This window comes from Babylonia areolata, chromosome 35, assembly GCF_041734735.1.
Source record: "Babylonia areolata isolate BAREFJ2019XMU chromosome 35, ASM4173473v1, whole genome shotgun sequence".
Classification (NCBI taxonomy): domain Eukaryota; kingdom Metazoa; phylum Mollusca; class Gastropoda; order Neogastropoda; family Buccinidae; genus Babylonia; species Babylonia areolata.
Window position 1 is genome coordinate 6899941 of NC_134910.1, and position 24168 is coordinate 6924108.

General features: G+C 42.8%; 1 protein-coding gene across 1 annotated transcript in view; it reads left to right on the forward strand.

Annotated features, from left to right (window-relative positions):
- LOC143277930 (uncharacterized) overlaps positions 1-24168 on the forward strand; it is a 47411-nt gene that overhangs the window by 7591 nt on the left and 15652 nt on the right. The window contains exons 4-16 of the mRNA XM_076582907.1: positions 1497-1631; positions 3106-3141; positions 3711-3839; positions 4404-4668; positions 7156-7264; positions 7800-7889; positions 10444-10618; positions 14448-15083; positions 17171-17361; positions 18798-18880; positions 19884-19954; positions 21691-21792; positions 22992-23099. Of these exons, the coding sequence (XP_076439022.1) occupies positions 1497-1631; positions 3106-3141; positions 3711-3839; positions 4404-4668; positions 7156-7264; positions 7800-7889; positions 10444-10618; positions 14448-15083; positions 17171-17361; positions 18798-18880; positions 19884-19954; positions 21691-21792; positions 22992-23099 (2130 nt within the window). The remainder of the gene's footprint in view (positions 1-1496; positions 1632-3105; positions 3142-3710; positions 3840-4403; positions 4669-7155; positions 7265-7799; positions 7890-10443; positions 10619-14447; positions 15084-17170; positions 17362-18797; positions 18881-19883; positions 19955-21690; positions 21793-22991; positions 23100-24168) is intronic.

The window sequence follows — 24168 nt, forward strand, 5'->3', positions numbered from 1 at the left end:
ATTTTTGAGCAACAGTATTTAATTAAAACTCACTAAAATTTTTATTGTGTCCAGAGATATTCAAATGCTTTGTGTTGGTGAAGCATTTAGTGACTAGTGTTGTCAGTGCATAAAGTGACTAGTGTTGTCAGTGCATTCAGTGCTAGTGTTGTCAGTGCATTAAGTGACTATTCTTGTCAATATGTTAACAGTTAAGTGACTAGTGTTGTCAATGCATTCAGTGCTGGTGTTGTCAGTGATATTAGACTGCACCAGTGCATTACAAGTAACCAAGAGTGAAATACAGGGGGGGGGGGGATAAACTTTGATTTTATGAAGATGCACATACCATTGTTCAGGTGATTGCACGGTTACATTTTCCAAATATGCATATTTTGAGTTAGGTTTTTAGAGATTAATATCTCTGCTTCAGGTGTATTCCTGTGTTTTTTGTTGTTGTTGTTGTTTTGTTTTTTTACCCTTTTTTCCCCTGTGATATAAATGATTTAAAGAAAACTTCTTTTGAATATGCATTGCTGCATACATTAAACAAGTGGCATGTACATTTAAAGCCCAGGTTCTCTGTTTCAGTCACAAACATTCGGATGAGACGATAAACCGAGGTCCCGTGTGCAGCCTGCACTTAGCGCACGTAAAAGAACCCACGGCAACAAAAGGGTTGTTCCTGGCAAAATTATGTAGAAAAATCCACTTTGATAGGAAAAATAAATAAAACTGCACACAGGAAAAAATATTTTAAAAAATGGGTGGTGCTGTAGTATAGCGACGCGCTCTCCCTGGGGAGAGCAGCCCCAATTTCACACAGACAAATCTGTTGTGATTTAAAAAAAACACACCAAAAAACAGGGGCTGATGGCTTTTGCAGAACTAGATTGTTGTGTGAGCAGTGACGTCATCTTCGCAGAACATGGACTGGAGTCATTGTTATCTGTCATGGTCCATACAGGTTATGGAGATCCTGGAAACCCATGGAATTTGAAAACACAATTTTCCAGGACTGGAAAGTGGTGGAATTGCGGTCGTTGTGACAGAAAAGTAATGGAATCAAAACTAAAGCTTTCAAACAACACAAATGCTTAAATTGATTCAAGAATGAAGGAAAACATAATTTTTTCAAACAGTTTGTGACCATCACCAACTGTGTGGCAACAGTGTGTTTGCAGTTAAGAGGTTTCATCCAAGATATTTTGAGGATAATACCAGTTATGTCCATTTGTGGTGGTTAGCCAAGACATAAGGTGTGCATCACTTTATTATTTTGTGTCTCTGACTGTTCCACAATGGACATGCAAAGCACATTAATGTCTGAAAGTTTTCTCTTGCCAGTTCGCCATTTTGTTAACAGGAAAAGTTTGGGGTTTTTTTTGTGAGGAAAATAGTTAATTTGATGTCATGGAAATTTCTGAAAATGGCATGGAGAAGTTTAAGAAAAGTCTTGGAATTTTGAACTTGTACACCTGTTTGCCTATGGACACCAGCGTTCATTTTGTGTTCAGGTTGAGGAAAGTGAGTCTGGAGCAGACGAGGAACCATCACAGGAACCCATGGCGGAGGAACCGGAACCAGAACCACCCCAGGAGGAGGAAGAAGAAGAAGAGGAAGAGGAGGAGGAAAAGCCTAAACCCAAAGCGGTAATTCAGCCCTCATCCCCATCCGACTCCTCACCTTCACCCCCCCAAAAAAGAGAAACGAGAGAAAAAAAAAAGGGAGAGCCAATTTACTTGGTGCACAGGCCAGAAGTGTAAAAGACATCACACAGACATATGCACACCGAAAAAATAATAGACATTACACCAAGTACACACAGATGACAAATACATAATAAATTGACAGAGACCAAAAGTAAACACATGCAAAAAAAAACACACAAAAAAAACCCACACTCAAAAAAGGCCATTACCAAAACAAGTACACACACACCAATGATATGATAAATAGACATTACACTAGCAGTTATACACACACCAAAAATCTAATGAATAGACATTACTGTTGGGTGCTGTGGTCAAATTGTCAGTTTTGGATTCTCGAGTTCAGTCGCAGTAACACCTGGTGGGTTAAGGGTGGAGACTTTTCCAGCCTCCCAGGTCGACATATATATGTGCAGACCTGCTAGTGCTTGAATCCCCTTCATGTGTATTTGCACGCATAAGACCAAATACACATGTTAAAGATCTTGAAATCTATGTTCATGTTGGTTATAGAAACAGGAACACAGGCAGCATACACAACCCTGAAAGGGGAGTGTGGTTGCCTAAATGGAAGAGTAAATATATAAGACTGTCATACACATGAAATGTTACATGTCTGTGTGAGTGTGTGTGTGTGCGTGACTGAAACCTGATTGAACGATACAGGAAATGAATAATGAGCACCCCAGTGGCAGCAATCAGTTCGGTCTACCCAGGTAGGCAGCCTGTTGTGTAAATTACTCTTACTGTAAAGCACCTAGTGCTTAGTCTCTGACCAAGGAATGGCACAAAACAAGTTTTAATTACACATACTTAACCATGACCCACTAGTGCAGACTCCGGCAGGGGTCTGACTTTCCTGTCCTGTGCAAACTACTATCCGCCTATGCGGAGAAAACTAAAGTAGCTACGGCCGACAAGTATCCATATCATCATCATCATTACACTAACAAGTACACACACACCCCAAAAAAATAGATAGACATTACACTAACATGTTCATCCACAGCAAAAAATTTAACAGACAGACATTGCTGAAACTGCCATATAGAACATTTAAGCTTACTTCCTCAACAGCGGTTGCTTTTCTTTTTCTTTCTTTTACCATCTTTGGTGATTGCTATATACAAAGAAACACAAGACTGAAGTGCAAACAGGTGGGAAACAAGTCACGCGTTAGAAGGAATTGATGTTTCAGGTAATGTTGACAACCTACTCTTGGGAATGTGGAGTTGTGCGGAAAGTTCTTGGATAGAAAGAATTGAAGTCTGATGAAATTTTCTGTGCTTTGTTTGTGTGTGAGTGAGTGAGAGAGAGAGAGAGAGAGAGAGAGCATGAGTGAGTGAGAGAGAGTGTGTGTGTGTGTGTGTGTATCAAAGTGTTGAAGATAAATGACTGTCCTTGTGTTCTCCAGGCGCCGAAACGTAAAAGGGCCAGCAGTGTTGGAGCTGTAAGTACCTGGATGATTGTACAGGGGTGCCACATGGTACAGAAGAAAATGTTGTTTGTAGCCATGTGGGGATGCTGGGGACTGGGAGTGCAAACAGTATCCCCACATGGAGGAAGTTGTGCGCTAGGATTTCTTTTCGAGAGTTGAATTACACAAGACATAGCAATATAATCATATCCTTGTGTAAAAATGACTGATAATAACACATACAAGCTAAGATTTGCACTGAAATACATTCATACACAAAAAGATGTGCTCGCAAGCTCACACACGCACACGCACATGCACACGCACGCAGAGGAGAGAGCAGATTATATTATACAGTGTACTGACCATGACTGATAGTTTGTTTTATGCAAAAAGCTGCCGTGTAACTTAAGTTTGGAGTCGGTATACTGTACCCCTAACCCCCTCAACTTAAGTTTTTGATTAATGCATGAGCTGCCATTGTGACTTGAATAAGTTGTGTCGTTCTCAAGACCCCACCAACTCTGTTCATTGTAACATTAATGCACATTGATAGTGGTGATGTGCGAGTGTAGTGATGGTCAGCGTGGCGCCGTGTGCAGAAGCCTGCAGCCAAACGAGCCAGGAAAGGCTCCAGAGCCTCCGCAGCAACCAAAGGGGAGGCAACAGAGGATGAAGAAGAGGACTATGACGAAGGGACACCACCACCCAGTGATGACTCAAATGATGAGGTTTGTACTTAACGGAGCACAGGGGGGATGTAAAAGATTGTTAAATAAATAGATAAATAAATACTTAAAACTTGAAAGAAAAAAAAACAAAAATATGAATGCAGTTTAATTACACATACTTAACCGTGACCCAACTAGTGCAGACTCTGGCATGGGTCTGGCATTCCTGCCTTTGCAAACTACTATCCGCCTATGTGGAGAAAACGAAACTACAGCCGATAACCTCCCGGAAGTAGGTAACCTCCCCTTTGTCCCACTGGCTAGCGCCCTCTTTTTCTGGCAGCCATTATGACTCCTGTTCCTGTGCTCTCCATACGGCTAAAGATTTATTGTACGGATTGCATTTGTGTGTTTTTGAAAAGTGTGTGTAAGATGTATTTGATGATAACAGTAATAAGAAGAGGGTGATCTAATCAGACATTTTAAAAAGCAAAAAAAAAAAAAAAAAAAGACAACACACCACTATGAAACCAGGAAATTACAGCTCTTGAAAACACAACTCGCATTTCTTTCTTTGGTGGAGTGCACTGTGTTTACAATTCACAGACAAATTGGTTGTTCCAGAATTTTGAAATAGAGCTGGAAGCATCCTCCAAGAAGAAAAAGAAGGCAGGTGCCAGGGGCGGTGGTCGCAAGAAAAAGGGGTCCAAGAAGGCAGCGTCCTCGGGCAGCGAAGAGGAGGAGGCGGAGGAGGAGGCAAAGGAGGAGAGTGAAGAGGAGGAGGAGGAGGAGGAAGAGGAGAAGAAGCCAGCAAGAAAGCCCCGCGGCAAACCCAAAACTCCTGCTGCCAAGCGGACCCCCAAAACCCCAGCTTCTGCTGCCAAGAGAGGTGAGTTGATTTATGTGGTGCGACAGCTTCTGGTGCAGAGAGAGGTGAGTTGATTTCTGTGGTGCGACAGCTTCTGCCGCAAAGAGAGGCAAGTTGATTTCTGTGGTGTGACAGCTTCTGTTGCAAAGAGAGGCGAGTTTATTTCTGTGTTGTGACAGCTTCTGGTGCAGAGAGAGGTGAGTTGATTTATGTGGTGCGACAGCTTCTGGTGCAGGGAGAGGTGAGTTGATTTCTGTGGTGTGACAGCTTCTGGTGCAAAGAGAGGTGAGTTGATTCCTGTGGTGTAACAGCTTCTGGTGCAGGGAGAGGTGAGTTGATTTCTGTGGTGTGACAGCTTCTGGTGCAGAGGGAGGTGAGTTGATTTCTGTGGTGTGACAGCTTCTGGTGCAGAGGGAGGTGAGTTGATTTCTGTGGTGTGACAGCTTCTGGTGCAGAGAGAGGTGAGTTGATTTCTGTGGTGCGACAGCTTCTGGTGCAGGGAGAGGTGAGTTGATTTCTGTGGTGTGACAGCTTCTGGTGCAGAGGGAGGTGAGTTGATTTCTGTGGTGTGACAGCTTCTGGTGCAAAGAGAGGTGAGTTGATTTCTGTGGTGTGACAGCTTCTGGTGCAGAGGGAGGTGAGTTGATTTCTGTGGTGTGACAGCTTCTGGTGCAGAGAGAGGTGAGTTGATTTCTGTGGTGTGACAGCTTCTGGTGCAGAGGGAGGTGAGTTGATTTCTGTGGTGTGACAGCTTCTGGTGCAGAGGGAGGTGAGTTGATTTCTGTGGTGTGACAGCTTCTGCTGCCAAGAGAGGTGAGTTGATTTATGTGGTGCGACAGCTTCTGGTGCAGAGAGAGGTGAGTTGATTTCTGTGGTGTGACAGCTTCTGGTGCAGAGGGAGGTGAGTTGATTTCTGTGGTGTGACAGCTTCTGGTGCAAAGAGAGGTGAGTTGATTTCTGGTGATGGTGGTGTGACAGCTTGAGCTTTTGTCAGCTTGTTAGTTGATCGAAGCAAGACTTAGAATTCTGCAGTGTGCATTGGTCCATATGTTTTCCATCGTAGCACAGTACTGCACAGGCACACAGACATTTGACATGCATGCACATAGAGATTTTTTAGTTACACATTCTGTGCCCAACACTGTGACCCACTGTTGCACACGCTGGCAGAGGTTTGATTCATGGCCTGTGCAAATTACTAGTTCACCCACGTGGAGAAATTGGAAGTAGCTGCAGCCAGTAGCCTCCTTTAGTATATATTACCTTACCTTCCTTCTTTGTATATGGTTATGAACGCAGCACCCTCTTTCGTTTGAAAGTCACTTAACGAAAACAGTGTGTCATGAATACTAAGCATCTGCTGTGTGGAGAACATGATGGTGTGTTTTCAGTATTTCCTCACATTTTTATTTGCTGTTTGGTTTACTGTTCAAAGCGGTATAAGATAAGATAAGATAAGATAAGAATAACTATATTATCTCCAACTGGAGAAATTTGGTCAGGTGCATTATCACAACATAGACAAGTAAACAACATGGGGACCATAACTGTAAAAGCCAACAACAGCCCCAACAAATATTACGAAGATACAAATGTAAAAAGTATCACATACATCGTTTCATACATACATCCACACACTGCAGGTAATAACTAGTATTCTTAATGTAAAAACAGAAAGAATTAAGAAACATTATTTGAATATAATTATAAACATAGCCTACTATACTGCACATTGATTATAATAGACAAGATAAGAATAAAGATGAATTGCGGAAAACCACAACCAGATAATCAGCACACACCCGCACCGCACCCCCCCCCACCCACCCACCCCACCCCATACACGCAGATAACTTGATCAAACAAGAGTAATAAACATATGTTCTCAAATAAAAGCATTTCACATATTCGCTTTTAAAAACATTGCATGTATCCATTTCATATGAGCTTACTGTGGTTTGTGGTTTTTTTATGATGCTGCTGACACTCTGACACTGAGCCAAAGATTTATTCAGTATACTTTAAGACATTGATGTTTTTTTGTTTTTGTTTTTTTCCTAGTAATTGGTTCTGTTGGAATCTTGGTGCGGTGGGTGGTGCTTCTATCAATGAGACAAGTGTCCAGGGTTCGATTCACATGCATGGACCAGGATTTCGATCTTGCCTGCCCCACCCCTCCTGTTCCCTGCCTCCAAGACTGGATGTGGTCTTTCAGTTGAATCCCAAAACGGGAGGTCCCATGTTTCAGTTGGAAAATGATGTCGGAAAATGCGTTTGGTTCAGAAAGAAATATACGTGCAGCCGGACGACAGTGCACTGTAGTGATGCCAGGAGGAGAGCCTTTCGAACTGCAAAAATGAATCACTTATGCCAAGAAAGTGATGCAGTAACTTACTTACAATGTTTAACAATTTTGCACATTACTCATTGGCTATGCTGAAGTGTAGGGACTCATCACTGCAAAAGCAATTCATTGTGTGACCTGTCTAATTTTCCTTATGCTTGCAGGTGGAGGTCGCAAGTCTGGGGGTGGTGGCGGTGGTGGTGGTCGAAAAGCGAAAGTGGCATCTACGATATCAGACGATGACAGCTTGAGTTCTTTGAGTGATGACGACAGGTGAGTGAATGTGTGTGCACGAGAGCGTGTGAGGAATCTGTGCTACATGGATGTGTGTGTGTGTGTGTGTGTGTGTGTGTGTGTGTGTGTGTGTGTGAGGAATATGTGCTAAATGAATGTGTGTGTGTGTGTGTGTGTGTGTGTGTGTGAAAATCTATACTCCAAACTGTCTGTGAATGTGTGTATGTTAAGAATGTGTAAAAACAGAGGTGTGTCTGTGCGTTAAGCGTGAGTAGTCCACAGAGCCTGTTGGTACTGTGCCCCTGGATGATATGATGCCAAGGAGTCTTTGAGTTACAAACAATACGCCTCCCCCCCAACCCCAACCCCTGACCCCCACCTGGAAAACCTCTGCTGGACATCTCCTCAGTGTGCGACCTGCAGGACTAACATTTCTTGAAGCCTTGGTTGATGCAGAGATGGTAAAACTTGAGTTGTGAAGTTTTCATTTTTAACCTTTTTCTCTTGGACACTATCACTCTCTCTCCCTCCCTCTTTCTCGTCTGATCTCAGAAATGTTTTCTTTCCTTTTCAGTGAAAAGTCTGACGAGGAGAGCAGTTGGAAGAAAAAGGATGCTGAAAGGAAGAAGGAGATCGAACGCAAGCTGCAGGAAGAGGCAGACAGGTTGGTTCTGGATGTTTGTTCTTGTCTCCGTGCAGCAAACTCCTCAACATATTTGGTTTACTGGCTTTAACATTGACTTACAGAAAGTAAAGTGTCAAGAAATGGGGGAGAAAAAAAAAGGGGGACAAATAACAAAGGTTAACATGAGGAAGCATTGGAAAAGGAGCAGAAAAAACAGAGTAGTTTGATGTTGATCTGGTGGGCGGAATAGCCGAATGGTTAAAGCGTTGGACTTACAGTCTGAAGGTCCCGGGTTCGAATCACGGTGACGGCGCCTGGTGGGTAAAGAGTGGAGATTTTTACGATCTCCCAGGTCAACGTATGTGCAGACCTACCAGTGCCTGAACCCCCTTCGTGTGTATACGCAAACAGAAGATCAAATACGCACGTTAAAGATCCTGTAATCCATGTCAGTGTTCGGTAGGTTATGGAAACAAGAATGTACCCAGCATGCACCCCCCCGAAAACAGAGTGTGGCTGCCTACATGGCGGGGTAAAAAATGGTCATACATGTAAAAGCCCACTCGCGCACATACGAGTGAGCGTGGGAGTTGCAGCCCATGAAAGAAGAAGAAGAAGAAGATGTTGATCCATTTCAAGTCTTGATAGAGCACTCGGCTGTCAGACTGAGGGTCCTAGGTTCAAATACTTTAACCCTTTGAGCCCTGAGTTCCTGAGCAATTTTAACCCTTCTGCCTGAGCTCCTGAGCCAAAATTTGCAAATAATTGGTATTAAGCCCTTTGAGCCCCGACCACCGCTTTACCGGTGGCAGAGAAAAATGACACAATGCCCGGCCACCGGTTGAGTGGTGCGTAAGCACTTGAAGCGTGCAGTCTCAACCTGGCCCGTCAGGGCAGAAATCAGGGACAAAACGTGGAAGAAAACAACTGTACACAACGCAGCAAGTAATTGATATGCTTGATGATTTATCGGAAGTAGAGTATGACAATGATTACTCTGATAGTGAGGTGGAATTCGAATCGCATGATTTTGCTGCAGATAGTGATGTTGAAAATGAATCTGAGCATGCAGAATCAGTTGATCAAAGGAGGCATGTCAGGTTGAGACTCTGCACGCTTCATGGTAGAAATCGATCTTTTTTATCCAGAGCACATACACAAAACACAGTGAAAAGGCGCGGGAATATTGGTACTACGTACGCTGACGTCAGAATATTATGGTTTTTCTGATTGGCTCTTCAATATAAGTCAACCAATAGCAAAACACGACACAAGTGTTTACGCACCGCTCAGCCGGTGGCCAGGCATTATGCCCCACCCCTCCCCACCACTGGTAAAGCGGTGGTCAGGGCTTAAAGGGTTAAACGGTGTCTGATGAAATGAGGCTGAAATCCTTCAGTCTCCCAAGTCAACAGATGTGCAGACCTGTTTGTGCCCCTATCCTGTTTGGGCATAGACACATGCTGAAGATACTAATTCGCACATTAAAAATCCCTTGATCCATGTCAGCGTTCAGTTCAGTAGGTTTATGGAAACACAAATTTACCAATATGAACGTACATCTCAATAGTAATTTTGCTGTCAAAAATGACAGGGGTAAGAATGGACATAACACTCATGTCAAAGCCCACTCTTAGACATCAGTGAATGATAAGCCAGCAAACACAGAAGTTGTCAACAGATAAACAGAAAGCATACCTTTAGGTTGTGTGTTGACAGACCTGACTGTGTGTGTTGATAGACCTGACTATGTGTGTGTTGACAGACCTATGTGTTGACAGACCTGACTGTGTGTGTTGACAGGCCTATCTGTTGACAGACCTGATTGTGTTGACAGACCTGACTTGTGTGTGTGTGTTGACAGACCTGACTTGTGTGTGTTGACAGACCTGACGTGTGTGCTGACAGACCTGATTGTTTGTTGACAGACCTGATGTGTGTGTTGACAGACCTGATGTGTGTGTTGACAGACCTGATTGTTTGTTGACAGACCTGATGTGTGTGTTGACAGACCTGTGTGTTGACAGACCTCACTTGTGTGTGTTGACAGACCTATGTGTTGACAGACCTGACTTGTGTGTGTTGACAGACCTGATTTGTGTGTGTAGACAGACTTATGTGTTGACAGGCCTGACTGTGTGTTGACAGACCTGTGTGTGTGTGTTGACAGGCCTGTGTGTTGTGTGTTCAGACCTGACTTTGTGTTGACAGACCTGATTATATGTTGACATGCCTGATTATGTATTGACAGACCTGTGTTGACAGACCTGACTGTGTTGTGTGTTCAGACCTGACTGTTGACAGACCTGACTGTGTGTTGACAGACCTGACTGTGTGTTGACAGACCCACTGTGTGTTGACAGACCTGACTGTGTGTTGACAGACCCACTGTGTGTTGACAGACCCACTGTGTGTTGACAGACCTGACTGTGTGTTGACAGACCCACTGTGTGTTGACAGACCCACTGTGTGTTGACAGACCCACTGTGTTGACAGACCTGACTGTGTTGACAGACCTGACTGTGTGTTGACAGACCCACTGTGTGTTGACAGACCTGACAGTTTGTTGACAGACCTGACTGTTTGTTGACAGACGGCGTAAGGAAGAGATGGAGCGTGTGGAGAAGGCACGTGAAGAGATACTGAAGGAGAGGGCGGAGGAGGAGGAGAAAGTCAGGGTGAGTGAGGAGGAGGAGGAGGAGGAGGGCATGGACAAGACCCCTCCCAAGCCCAAGAACAAGAAAGGCAAGAAGGCTGACACCTCTGCGGTAAGTGTGTGTGTGTGTGTGTGTGTATGTGCATGTCAAACGCCAGTGCTGGTATATCGGTCATTGGTGGAGGAGGTGACAGACACAGGAAGTCAGTTGCCCTTCCCTTTGTAGCAGCCACATGGCTGTCGGAAATCTGTGCCATCCCTTTGTAATTGTAGTTGGTCAGAGTGTGTGGCTATACAATACATTACATCTTTATGAGTGCATTTAGAGGCTGGTCACTCGCACCACACAGGCTCTCAGCCCTCTGTCAAATCATGACAAAGGTAAACCTTTAAATGACAACACCACCCAAAAAGTAGAAGATGGGTGTTGAGTGAGCTGATTTGTTTTGTGTATTTTATATGATGAGGAAAAAGATTCAGTACACCATTATTTACGGAATTGTAAGATATCACAATTTTTGAAATTTTTTTTAGATATTCATGTGAAATATATGTACAGCCGGTCTAGACTGTCCTCAACCTTTGAGTTTGATCTTATCATCATGTTTGCAGTTGTTTATGAATGCAGATTACATAAAACACAACTGAACACTTGAGAATTTCCAGAAAGACCTGAACAATAGATACAAAACAGAGAAATATAAACATTCCATGGAGTCAGAACTGTCTGAATTTTACACAAAATGGGATCCATATGTAGCCTTATTAACCCGAGTGGTACAGTACAAAAGAATTACTGATTAACTGAATTAAAGAGTGTGAAGGTGAAAGGATGGAAAAGATCCGCTCACAGGCCAAGGACATACAGAGGCCAGTCACAAAGGGTTTTTCTATTGTTTTATTATACAATATTTATAAGAAGAAAAGAAGATGACAAGACAAGACAGTGCAGCACTAATGTGCAACGCTGGCCTTTTGGGCTACACAGTGAGAGAGAGAGAGAGAGAGAGCAGACTATAGCTACAATGAGGTTGAAGTGAAAAGTGATCACTGATCACCTGCTTCGCCTATTTGTGAGAGTTACACAAACTGCAAAGACACCTGCATGTGCTGCGAAACAAATCGGCTGCAGTCAGGCGGAAATTGACCAAAATTGTGTTTGTTGTCAGGTGTTTTGTGATAGATTTCTAAATGAATCCTGAACCAATTTACATCAGATTGGTCGCAAAAGGAGCTCAGCACCACCTTTCTAATGAGTGTAAGATGAAGTGTTGATTATTTAACCCGTTCACTGCTAGTACGTTTTGCTATAGCCTATGCTGAGAAAATTTTCAGAAAAACAAGAAAAACACGCCAATGATTTTAATTTGCTTATATTTCAAAAAGTACTGAAGATAAGTGCATAAAAGTATTTATCAAATGAAAGGAAAATGAACCAAGATTTTGTTTTTAATACTCACAGGTTCAAATAATGAGTCAATCTGACAGAAAAATTCCATAAAATGCATTAATAAAAAAAATTGGGACTGTCATTCCATCATGTAGGTGCTACAATATCAACCAGCCTTTCTTGTGACTGTTGTGATCAACCACACACACTGTCAAGGCTGAGCAACAGTGTCCAGGTGCATAAGACTCCAACACAGTCCACACAAACAATGAAAAGGGTGTACTCACCCAGCATCTATCACCAGTAAAAACGCTGTGTGTGGTACTTGCAGAAACAGTCTCAAGACACAGTGCTGGTTTGCTGGGGCAGTCTGGGCAGTAGAACCTTACATCCTTTCTTTGTCCTTTCTTCCAGCAGTCTCTGCACCTCCTTTGTGGCCAGGCCTTCTATGGGGTAGGTGGGATGACATCAATGAAGTGTCATCCACACAAGACAAACAGCGTGGTCATCTTTAGCAGTGTCTTGGTCTTGGTCACCAGAAATCATGGCACTAATTACATCCTTCTGGAAGTCCAGGAGGGTACTGCTGTTGCCTGCTTTTTTTTTGTAGAGGATGTGTGCATTCAGCATAGCAATTTGTAGAAAATGTACACACAGCTATTTGTACTACTTCAGGGTTTTCCTTGTGGCATCGTAGGACTGCAGCTGTTGGTCATGAGGGTCCATGGCACCCATGCTTTTGTTGTAATCCAGAATTGCTGGAGGATTGTTTACTGCCCTTTGGTCTTGATGCTGCTGGTCTTCAGCTGTAGGTTTGTGGCAAGTTGTCAACTCCAGATGGTCCAGGATGAACATCATGATCATCACCATGGTATACCTGAAACACATTGCATAAAAGACTAAGTTTGATGGGTTTTTTGGAGGTGTTTTTTTCTTTTTCTTTTTTTTTCTCTTTTTTTTTACATATAAAAAGATCATGAAATGGTACCATTTTATTTCTGATTGTTTTCAGAAGCTGAAATACAAACACACACACCTACCCCAACCCCCCACCCGGCCCAAACCCCCAAAACACACACACACACACTGAAACTGGTTCATGGTATGCCACACCCCCTTCATTCTCTCTTTCTCATACAAAACAAAATGACAACACACACACACACACACACACACACACACACACACACACACACACACTTCTACAAGTGTTGCATTTACAAAGTAATTTAGGCATACAATTCTGTATATCATTCTCTGATTTCAGTTTCATAAACATCTCCTCCCCCCCCCCCCCCCTTCGCCCACTCCCTCTCGCTCACACACACACACACACACACACAAAACAACGCAACTTGTGGGGTGATTGTCATTAAGTGTCGACAGTGAAAATGGGCTTTGTATCTTCTAAATGCCTGATCTATTCTCATCAAAACACAATGATAGTGTTGTTTTAGTTTCCAACAGCAGTCACATATAGAATTGTAAACTGTAGCATTATATGTGACGAAAAGACGAAATGACGTATACTTTGTGTCGGTTGAAATCCCTACACTGATGAACGGTTAAACTAAACTATGCTTCCAGCTGATTAAGGTGTATGTGTAAGCACAACAGACATAATCTGGTAGTGAATGATTCAGACTTGACTCAATAAATGTTTGGAGCATTTGTTTAAAATGGGCTTTGCATTCAAATTTAGAATGGTGTCACACATTATGAGTGAGTCATTGAAGACCTGCGGGTTAGCTGCGAAAAACGCGTCTGCTATACAGTTTGTGCGTGAAGTAGACATTGCAGCCAGCTGAGCACTTGGCTACACATACCAAAAGCTTGTCAAAGATGATTTGTGATTTTTTCCCCCCTTCTGCTAAGTTTTCAAGAGGAAATGTTATACTTGTTTGTACCTTGTATGTGTGAATATGTCCTGATACCAAGACTGTTGCTTTTGTTTGTGTACTGAAGTGTTACATTGCTCCCGCTGAAGGAGAAAAACAAAAAAAGAGAAATGGATGGTTGATATGTTGTTTCTCGAACCATTAATTTTCAGTAAGGAAAGGCTATAATGAAATTTCCCATTTTTTGTGTAGTTTTCTGGTTATGGGTGAGAATTTCTTAGTTACGGCATGCATAGTTGCTAGAGAAAAAAAAAAGAAAAAAAAGTGGGATGGTTATATTGGCAAGAATTGACAATAAACATCTGACAGGGAAAAACAGATCAGTTAGTGGTCAGGTGGGGAGATGGTCAGAGTGTTGAGTATGTGTGTGTGTGTGTGTATGTGTGTGTGTGTGTGTTTTTTTGTTGTTTTCGTCAGCATTCCATACAGAATTAGTCATTATGGCAGAGAGATTGAGAGTGACAGGGACCTGCCTGACTCACTCTTTCAAATTACTTATGTAAGATTTTGGAATGTACATTCTCTCTCTCTCTCTCTCTCTCTCTCTCTCTCTCTCTGTCTCTCTAAAGTTAGCAAGGTATTCCTGGTTTATATGTAAAAGAAATTACTATCAACTGAGCCCGTCGCTGATGAAGTGTGGTGGTGTGTTGCAGGAGGGAGACAGCAGTAAGAAGAAGAAGAGCAATGAGGACAAGAAAAAGGATGAGGAGGAAGTCGACGACACCAGCAAAGTCAAGAAATCCAAAGACACAAAGAAAGATGCTGAATCAAAGCAAGACAAACCCAAAAAAGAGAAAGACATAGCAAAAGAGGAGAAAGAGAGAGAAAAACTAAAGGATGAGAAAGCGAAAGACAAGACGAAAGAGGAAAAAGATAAGATCAAAGACAAAGCAAAAGAGAGGGAGGACAAAGAGAAATCGAAAGACAAGACCAAAGAGGAAAAAGAGAAAGCTAAAGAAAAAGAAAAGACAAAAGACAAAGAAAAACACAAAGAAAAGGTGAAGGAGAAAAAATCCAGACCCTCGGAGCCAACAAAACCGGAGAAGAAGAAGCGAAAAATCTTATCCAGCGACGACGAATCAGAAGATGATCGCCCGAAAACGGACAAGAAAGACGCCAAGAAAAACGAGGAGGACAAGAGGAAAAGCGACGTGAAGAAAGTGAAGAAGGAGGAGGAGGAAGACCCCGAGGAAAAGAGAACCCCGGACACTGCCAAAGGCGTCAAGATGGAAGAGGAGGCGAAAGAAACGCTGAACTCCGAAGTGAAGATGGAAGTGGGCGACAGCCAGGTAAGCGACGTCACTCTGCACAGGCTTTGAGCATTTGCTGCAGTCTCAAAAAATGATGACAGTTGCAATAGGTGGAGAGAAGAAAAACAAGATTTTTTTTTTTCTTACTGTATTTACTAACGTCAAATGAGTTTGTGTTATGACTTTCATGACAGTGTCATTGCACTTAATGAGGTGAATTTTTGCTTTGCTTTGTTTTTTGGGTTGTTTTTTTTTTAAATAATTTTTACTTTCTTTTCTTTTCTTTTTGTACATTATTGAATGGTGTTTAGCTCTGACAGATGATGGTTGCAATAAGTGAAGAGAAGAAAAAATAAGGTTTTATTCTTACTGTTTTTAATTGCAAGATGGTATTTACTTACGTCATGTGTAGTGTGTCAGGCCTTTCAGGACAGTACCACTGCACTTAAGGCAGTTTTATTTTTGTTTTGCTTCTTTGTCGTTGTTTGTCCATACATTATGATACGGTGTTAAGCTGAGTCAGATATGGCCATATTGATTGATAGATGATGTGGATACTTATATGGCGCCTGTTGTTGGTCAGAAACCAGGCTCTAGGCGCTTTACTTCTTCTGCGTTCGTGGGCTGCATCTCCCACATTGACTCACATGTACACGAGTGCGTGACCGTTTTTACCCCGCCATGTAGGCAGCCATACTCCGCCTTCAGGGGTGTGCATGCTGGGTATCTTCTTGTTTCCATAACCCACCGAACGCTGACATGGATTACAGGATCTTTAACATGCGTATTTGATCTTCTGCCTGCGTTTACACACGAAGGGGGTTCAGGCACTAGCAGGTCTGTACATATGTTGACCTGGGAGATCGTAAAAATCACCACCCTTTACCCACCAGGCGCCGTCACCGTGATTCGAATCCGGGACCCTCAGATTTTAAGTCCAGTGCTTTAACCACTCGGCTATTGCGCCCGTCTAGGCGCTTTACAAATACAGTCATTTGCACAACAGGCTACCTGGCGCATACCTGGCTAGAGATAACTGAGAGTTGCCTTTGGGTGCTCATCATTTGTCTCCTGTGTCATTTGAGTCAATGATTTTTCAATCTACAGTAGAATTATATTGAATTTGTAATGCATCTTTGGATAAACTGTTGGATGATATAATGTCCCTTGCAGTAAAATGATAGTGTTTCTTGAGAAAACAAAGCCGGATAGGGGCTGGATGTTCACCAGCAGTGTGGCAGCCTGGGTGGGCGAGAGTTGTGGCGAGGAAGGTGGCAGAAGGGTTAACTCTCTCCGTACAAACGACAAAATAGGCGACGATGAAGCTGACATGAATTCTTTCGAAGGCTATGGGTTTTAATGATACAAGCAAAAGGCTCTCACATTGAACAGGTGGATGGATACAAAAAATATCACATTTCTAACGACGAAAGCTAAAAGCTGGGCCATTCAAACACCCACTGGACATCAGATGGGGTCTGTATGGGGAAAAGAAATGAAAACTGGCCGTTTCGAGTCAGTTAAGACACATACCTAGTAATACAGTGTCCGTGTCTGGCTTCGATTCCCAGCCTCACCTTTTGTCCCAAGTTTGACTGGAAAATCAAACTGAGCGTCTGGTCATTGGGATGAAATAATAAACCAAAGTCCCAGGTGCAGCATGTATTTGGCGCACAGAAAAGACCCCATGTCATCCTCTGGCAGAAAATCTTCAGAAGAAATCCACACACAACTGTATCTTTATATGGGCATGCATTTAACTCTCTCCATACGAACGGCGAAAGAGACGACATTAACAGCGTTTTTCCCCAATTACCATCATCAAAATATTGCAGGCGGATCCTCTTATACTGAAGAGGCGAATGTTGACAAAGAATACCACAGTTCTGACGACGGAAGCTAAAGGTTGGGTCGTTCAGACACCCACTGGACATCCGAGGTGTCTGTGTAGAGGAGAAGAGAGGACTGGCCGTACTGAGTGAGTTAAGGCCTGACCAACAGCATTGCTTCATGCTGCCGGTCAAGAATCTGCCCAGCAGATGTGGGGTTAGTGTGTATCACTGTATGTGGATTTGTCTGAATGCAGTTAGGCTAAAACTGATTGTTGACACTGGCTGTCATGGAAGGCGCAGGACAAGGCTGACGGAGGGGGGACCCCCAGAGAGGTGAAGGTGGAGGGGGATGGAGCCATACCTGGGGACGGCGCATCGAAGTTGGAGGAAGGGGGCAGCACTCCGTCCCAGGGCGCCAAAGATGGGGAGAGGAGACGCGACAAGGACGAGGAGAGAAAGAGAAGGGAGGAGAAGGAACGCAAGCTGTGAGTTGACATGACAGCACGGTGTTGGCGTTGTCTTGCTGCTGTCTGTGTCCTGTGTCAACTTTCCTCTGTGCGTCTGTGTTCTAAACTACTCTCTGTGGGTGTGTGGGTGAGTGCATGCGTGTGTTCTAGACTAAGCTCTGTGTGTGTGTGTGTGTTCCAGACTTTCTTCTGTGTGTGCTAGTACTTTCATATCTAATGTGTGTTCTAAAATTTTCCTTTATACATACATACGTTTGTATGTATGTGTGTGTGTGTGTGTGTATTTTTTTTTTTTAAACAAAAATGTTTTTTTATCTGAGAATAGTTAAAGTGATTTGTCCATACACAGATTGTTGTGTGTGGGTGTATTGTACATGTGTCTGTAAAATAGGTATTCAGTATCTGACCTTGTGCCTTCTTACGATTGTGTGACTGGGATATGTTGAGAATTTTCAGTGATTCAGGTAGACTTCCCTTTGATATGTTGTTTTCGTGTGAGTGCAGATTGGACAGATGTCATTCTACCATGTATTTGTACAGAATGTTACTGTCGTGATTGTGAACAATGTTGTACTACCATGTATTTGTACAGAATGTTACTGCTGTGATTGTGAAAAATGTTGTACTACCATGTATTTGTACAGAATGTTACTGTCGTGATTGTGAACAATGTTGTACTACCATGTATTTGTACAGAATGTTACTGTCGTGATTGTGAACAATGTTGTACTACCATGTATTTGTACAGAATGTTACTGTCGTGATTGTGAACAATGTTGTACTACCATGTATTTGTACAGAATGTTACTGTCGTGATCGTGAAAAATGTTGTACTACCATGTATTTGTACAGAATGTTACTGCTGTGATTGTGAAAAATGTTGTACTACCATGTATTTGTACAGAATGTTACTGCTGTGATTGTGAACAATGTTGTACTACCATGTATTTGTACAGAATGTTACTGCTGTGATTGTGAAAAATGTTGTACTACCATGTATTTGTACAGAATGTTACTGTCGTGATCGTGAAAAATGTTGTACTACCATGTATTTGTACAGAATGTTACTGTCGTGATTGTGAAAAATGTTGTACTACCATGTATTTGTACAGAATGTTACTGTCGTGATTGTGAAAAATGTTGTACTACCATGTATTTGTACAGAATGTTACTATTGTGATTGTGAAAAATGTTGTACTACCATGTATTTGTACAGAATGTTACTGTCGTGATTGTGAAAAATGTTGTACTACCATGTATTTGTACAGAATGTTACTGCTGTGATTGTGAAAAATGTTGTACTACCATGTATTTGTACAGAATGTTACTGTCGTGATTGTGAACAATGTTGTACTACCATGTATTTGTACAGAATGTTACTGCTGTGATTGTGAAAAATGTTGTACTGCTGTCTTTGCACCGAATGTTATTGTCATGATTTCTTTGATTTTCAGGAAGGAGAGAGAAGCAGAAAAAGAGAGAAAGAAGAAGGAAAAATATGAGCAGAAGAAACGAGAGAAAATCCAGAAGATACATTGTAAGCAGTATGTGTGTGTGGGGAGAGGTGGGGCGGTGGGGTGGGGGGTTGACTTGTTGTGGGGAGAGGGGGCGGGGGTTGTTGTTTCACTTGTGGGGAGTGGGGGGGGGGGGGTAAAGCCATCTTGGTTAAAACAACATTGCACCTCTGGGATGGGCACAAAAAAATTAAAAAAATGAAGCCAAATAATGTGCAAACTGCATTTACTGTTACATTTATATTTTTCGTATTCTCTAAACTTGGCACTTTGATCTGATATTCTGACCCAACAACAAGAGCAGTCATTTTTATCATTTTTTTGTTCAAACAGGAACTTCTTTTGCTAAGCATGGAAGTTTTATTTATTTTGCAAACGTGTTGGTGCAGATTGTAAAAAAGGGAAATTACTCTGTAATTAACGCTAGGGGACTTAACTTGCTTTAAACTGATCTTTCTCATCTTAAACATTACATTTTGAAATTATACTCAGTACATAAAAAGCTTGGATTTTTTTAAAAGTGTATCACAAGTGAGTCTTGAAGGCCTTGCCTCTCTTGTTTATTTTTTTGAGCCCATCCCAGAGGTGCATTATTGTTTTAAACAAGATGACTGGAAAGAACTGAATTTTTGCTATTTTTATTCCTAATTTGGTGTCAACTGACAAAGTATTTGCAGAGAAAATGTCAATGTTAAAGTTTACCATGGACACACACACACACACACACACACAACCGAACACCGGGTTAAAACATAGACTCACTTTGTTTACACAAGTGAGTCAATAATGATATATTTGTGGTGATGATGATGACAGTGATGATGATGATGGCAACATGAAGACTGATATTGTGATGGTGATGATGGCAACATAACAATAACAATATCATTGTGATGCTTGCAAGATGGTGATAATGATGTTGTGATGATGATAATGATGTCAATGTGATGATGATGATGATGATATTGTGATGATGATGATATCGTTGTTATGATGACGATAATGATGTTGTGATGATGACAACAGTTGAGCAGACGGAGGAAAAGCTGATTCAGATGGATGACGAGATCAAGAACTCTCTTGTCAAGGATAACCTGGTACGTCTTTGCTCTTGGACATGGCTCACACATCTGTCCTTCTCTCTGTCTCTGTCTCTGTCTCACCCTCTCTCTCACTGTCTCTCTCCCTTAAAGTAACTGTGGTGACTGGACAGGACAATAAAGTGACTGTGGACAGGACAATAAAATGACTGTGGTGACTGAACAGGACAATAAAGTAATTGTGGTGACTGTGGACAGGACAATAAAGTAACTGTGGTGACTGTGGACAGGACAATAAAATGACTGGTGACTGTGGACAGGACAATAAAGTAACTGTGGTGACTGTGAACAGGACAATAAAATGACTGGTGACTGTGAACAGGACAATAAAGTAACTGTGGTGACTGTGGACAGGACAATAAAGTAACTGTGGTGACTGGACAGGACAATAAAATGACTGTGGTGACTGGACAGGACAATAAAGTAATTGTGGTGACTGTGGACAGGACAATAAAATGACTGGTGACTGTGGACAGGACAATAAAGTAATTGTGGTGACTGTGGACAGGACAATAAAGTAACTGTGGTGACTGTGAACAGGACAATAAAATGACTGGTGACTGTGAACAGGACAATAAAGTAACTGTGGTGACTGGACTGGACAATAAAATGACTGTGGTGACTGGACAGGACAATAAAGTAATTGTGGTGACTGAACAGGACAATAAAGTAACTGTGGTGACTGTGAACAGGACAATAAAATGACTGGTGACTGTGAACAGGACAATAAAGTAACTGTGGTGACTGGACTGGACAACACAGTGACTGTGGTGACTGTGAACAGGGTGACTGTGGACTGGACAATATAGTAACTGTGGTGACTGAGCAGGACAATAAAGTAACTGTGGTGACTGTGGACAGGACAATAAAGTAACTGTGGTGACTGTGGACAGGACAATAAAGTAACTGTGGTGACTGTGGACAGGACAATAAAGTAACTGTGGTGACTGTGGACAGGACAATAAAGTAACTGTGGTGACTGAACAGGACAATAAAGTAACTGTGGTGACTGTGGACAGGACAATAAAATGACTGTGGTGACTGTAAACAGGACAATAAAGTAACTGTGGTGACTGTGGACAGGACAATAAACTAACTGTGGTGACTGTGGACAGGACAATAAAATAACTGTGGTGACTGTGGACAGGACAATAAAATGACTGTGGTGACTGTAAACAGGACAATAAAGTAACTGTGGTGACTGGACTGGACGACACAGTGACTGTGGTGACTGTGAACAGGGTGACTGTGGACTGGACAATAAAGTAACTGTGGTGACTGGACTGGACGACAGTGACTGTGGTGACTGTGAACAGGGTGACTGTGGACTGGACAATAAAGTAACTGTGGTGACTGGACAGGACAATAAAGTGACTGTTGTGACTGTGGACAGGACAATAAAGTGACTGTTGTGACTGGACAGGACAGTGTGGTGACTGTGGACAGGACAATAAAGTGACTGTGGTGACTATGGACAGGACAATAAAGTGACTGTGGTGACTATGGACAGGACAGTGACTGTGGTGACTGGACAGGACAATAAAGTGACTGTTGTGACTGGATGGGACAGTGTGGTGACTGGACAGGACAATAAAGTGGCTGTGGACAGGACAATAAAGTGACTGGTGACTGTGGACAGGACAATAAAGTAACTGTGGTGACTGGACAGGACAATAAAGTAACTGTGGTGACTGTGGACAGGGCAATAAAGTAACTGTGGTGACTGTGGACAGGACGTTGACAAGTGTGTGGCAGTACTGGAGGACCTGGACAAGCTGCCAGTCAACGTGGTGATGCTGAAGAAGAACCCCACCATCATGAAGACGATCAAACAGGTGACAACCCTCATCTTCCTCCTCATCCTCATTTTCCTCCTCATCCTCATCCTCAGTGTCACACACCATCATTTTTAATTCAGCCCTCGAATGGCCCCGTTGTGCTTGGCTGGGCTATAAGCCACATGATTTGATTTTTCCATTTGTAGCTTCTTTGGTTCCAAGTCATTCTACTGCAGGTACGAGTTAATGCATACCATGATTACTTCCCCTGTGGACCTGGTATACCGGATATTCTCGTACCAATACACCATTCTGATACTGTTTATTCTCGCTTGGTACACTTGGGTGTTCTAAACTGAGCCCCTGACAGACTCTGGGAGTATGCAAACAAAGCTTTGTTTGACTGATTAAATCAAGAGTTCTCCATACGGCGTTTTTGTGAACATTCAACAACTCTTACTTTTCACTGCAGTGGTCCTGTGTAGTGCTGGTCCAGGGGAGATGTAGCAGGCATGTAGCTCTGGAGCGGAATGAGTTGACACACACACACACACACACACACACACACACACACACACACACACACACACACACAAACACACAACACACACACACACACAGAACACGCACACACACACACACACACACACACACAAACACAAACACACAACACACACAAACACACCACACACACACACACACACACAAACACAAACACACACATGCACACACACACACACACACACACACACACATTTGTTTTTATTCACAGAACTGTTGATGATTTATGTCAAGATAAAACTGTTTCTGATTTTATGCCCAGATCTGGTTTTTTATCTCCAGCTCTTGATTTTATGCCCAGATCTGGTTTTTTATCTCCGGCTCTTGATTTTATGCCCAGATTTGATTTTCTGATTTTATTTCCAGATCTGGTTTTATGTACAGATATGATTTTTATGTATGTCTAGATCTGATTTTATATTTTCTCCAGATCTGATTTTATGCCCAGATCTGATTTTATGTCCAGATCTGATTTTAATTACACATACTTAACCGTGACCCACTAGTGCAGACTCCAGCAGGGCTCTGATTCCTGCCGGAAGAAAATTTCCTTTTATGCCCAGATCTGATCATCCTGACACCAACCATACAGATTCTGAAGACGGGTTCACAGGGAGGAGGGAAGGGCGGGGTGTTCCATTGTTTATTCATTATTTTGTGTTGTTGACCTCCATGCTTCTGTTCTTGGTTGTCAGTGTCGCAAATTCAAGGACAGTGACCGCATCAAGAACAAAGCGGAGCTCATCCTGAACCGGTGGAAGGATTACTTCACGGAAGACAGGCAGACGGCCAGAGTGTTGGAGGTGAGTCAGCCCTTCAGTGTGCACAGTCCAAAAAAAAAGGTCATTTCGCTCGCAGCTGTCGTAGCTCAGTGCCAGTTTATGTAAGTATTCAGAGCAGTGAGGCTGTTGAGCATTACCACTCTTTCGTTTCAACTCGGTTGCCACCAGGATTGTGTGTGAACAACACTCCCCAGCATCCCTTCATCGTCATCAATATAAATAGAATAGTCTCAAAGTCTGTGGCCTTTCATGCCCTGCTCTCGTGGTGACCTCAGTTTCGATACCCCTCCACTTCCGTGCTTGGGGTGAGTCCTGTCAATGTCGTCAGTATCGGCAGATTCATGGGGGGCTGTTGTTTGAGGGGCGTGGTGGCGGTCTCCACTCTGGGAGGGACGCTCACTCAGTCTGGCTCCGCGACTAGACCATTATTGTCGTTAGTAGGGGGCTTAGTAGGTGGTGTCCTAAGTACGTTAAAACAGAACAGGCACCACTGAACACCACCGAAGTGACTCAGCAGCAGTGCAGGGTCTCCTCTGGTGTGTGGCCTCCTGGCGACCTAAAATCGATGGCTCCCTGTGGACTGCCGACGCTGGAACTGCGACAGATGAACCCGGGTGTGGCCATGTATGGGGGAATCTAAATGAGCGGCGTGGGAGTAATGCCACTGAAACGGTGCAGTTGATGGGGCAGCAAAAAAAAAAAAAAAAACACTCCCCAGCATCAAGTATTTCAGACTCCAAGCTCTTAGTCACAGGATTCTGTTAGTGACAAAACAACACAGCCGATTTGTTCACTTCCAACTCAGTCAAGGGGGGAAAGTTAGTGAATTTCCTATTGTGCAGGGAAGTTGGCTGCAGCTGTCAAACTTTGTTACAATGTGAAAAAAAAACGTTTGTCTAACATGCCCCCTCGATGTTGACCAAAGTTGATTGTGATGGTGAACTGTCTAATGGACAAGAGTTGCCTGTGGCATCAAAGACTGAATGTTGGATGAAAGAAATTGATTTTTCTCTGATAACAAAACAAAACAAAACAAACTAAAGATGGACACCTGCAGTGTCCATTCAAGTCATTTACACCTGCTGTCAGC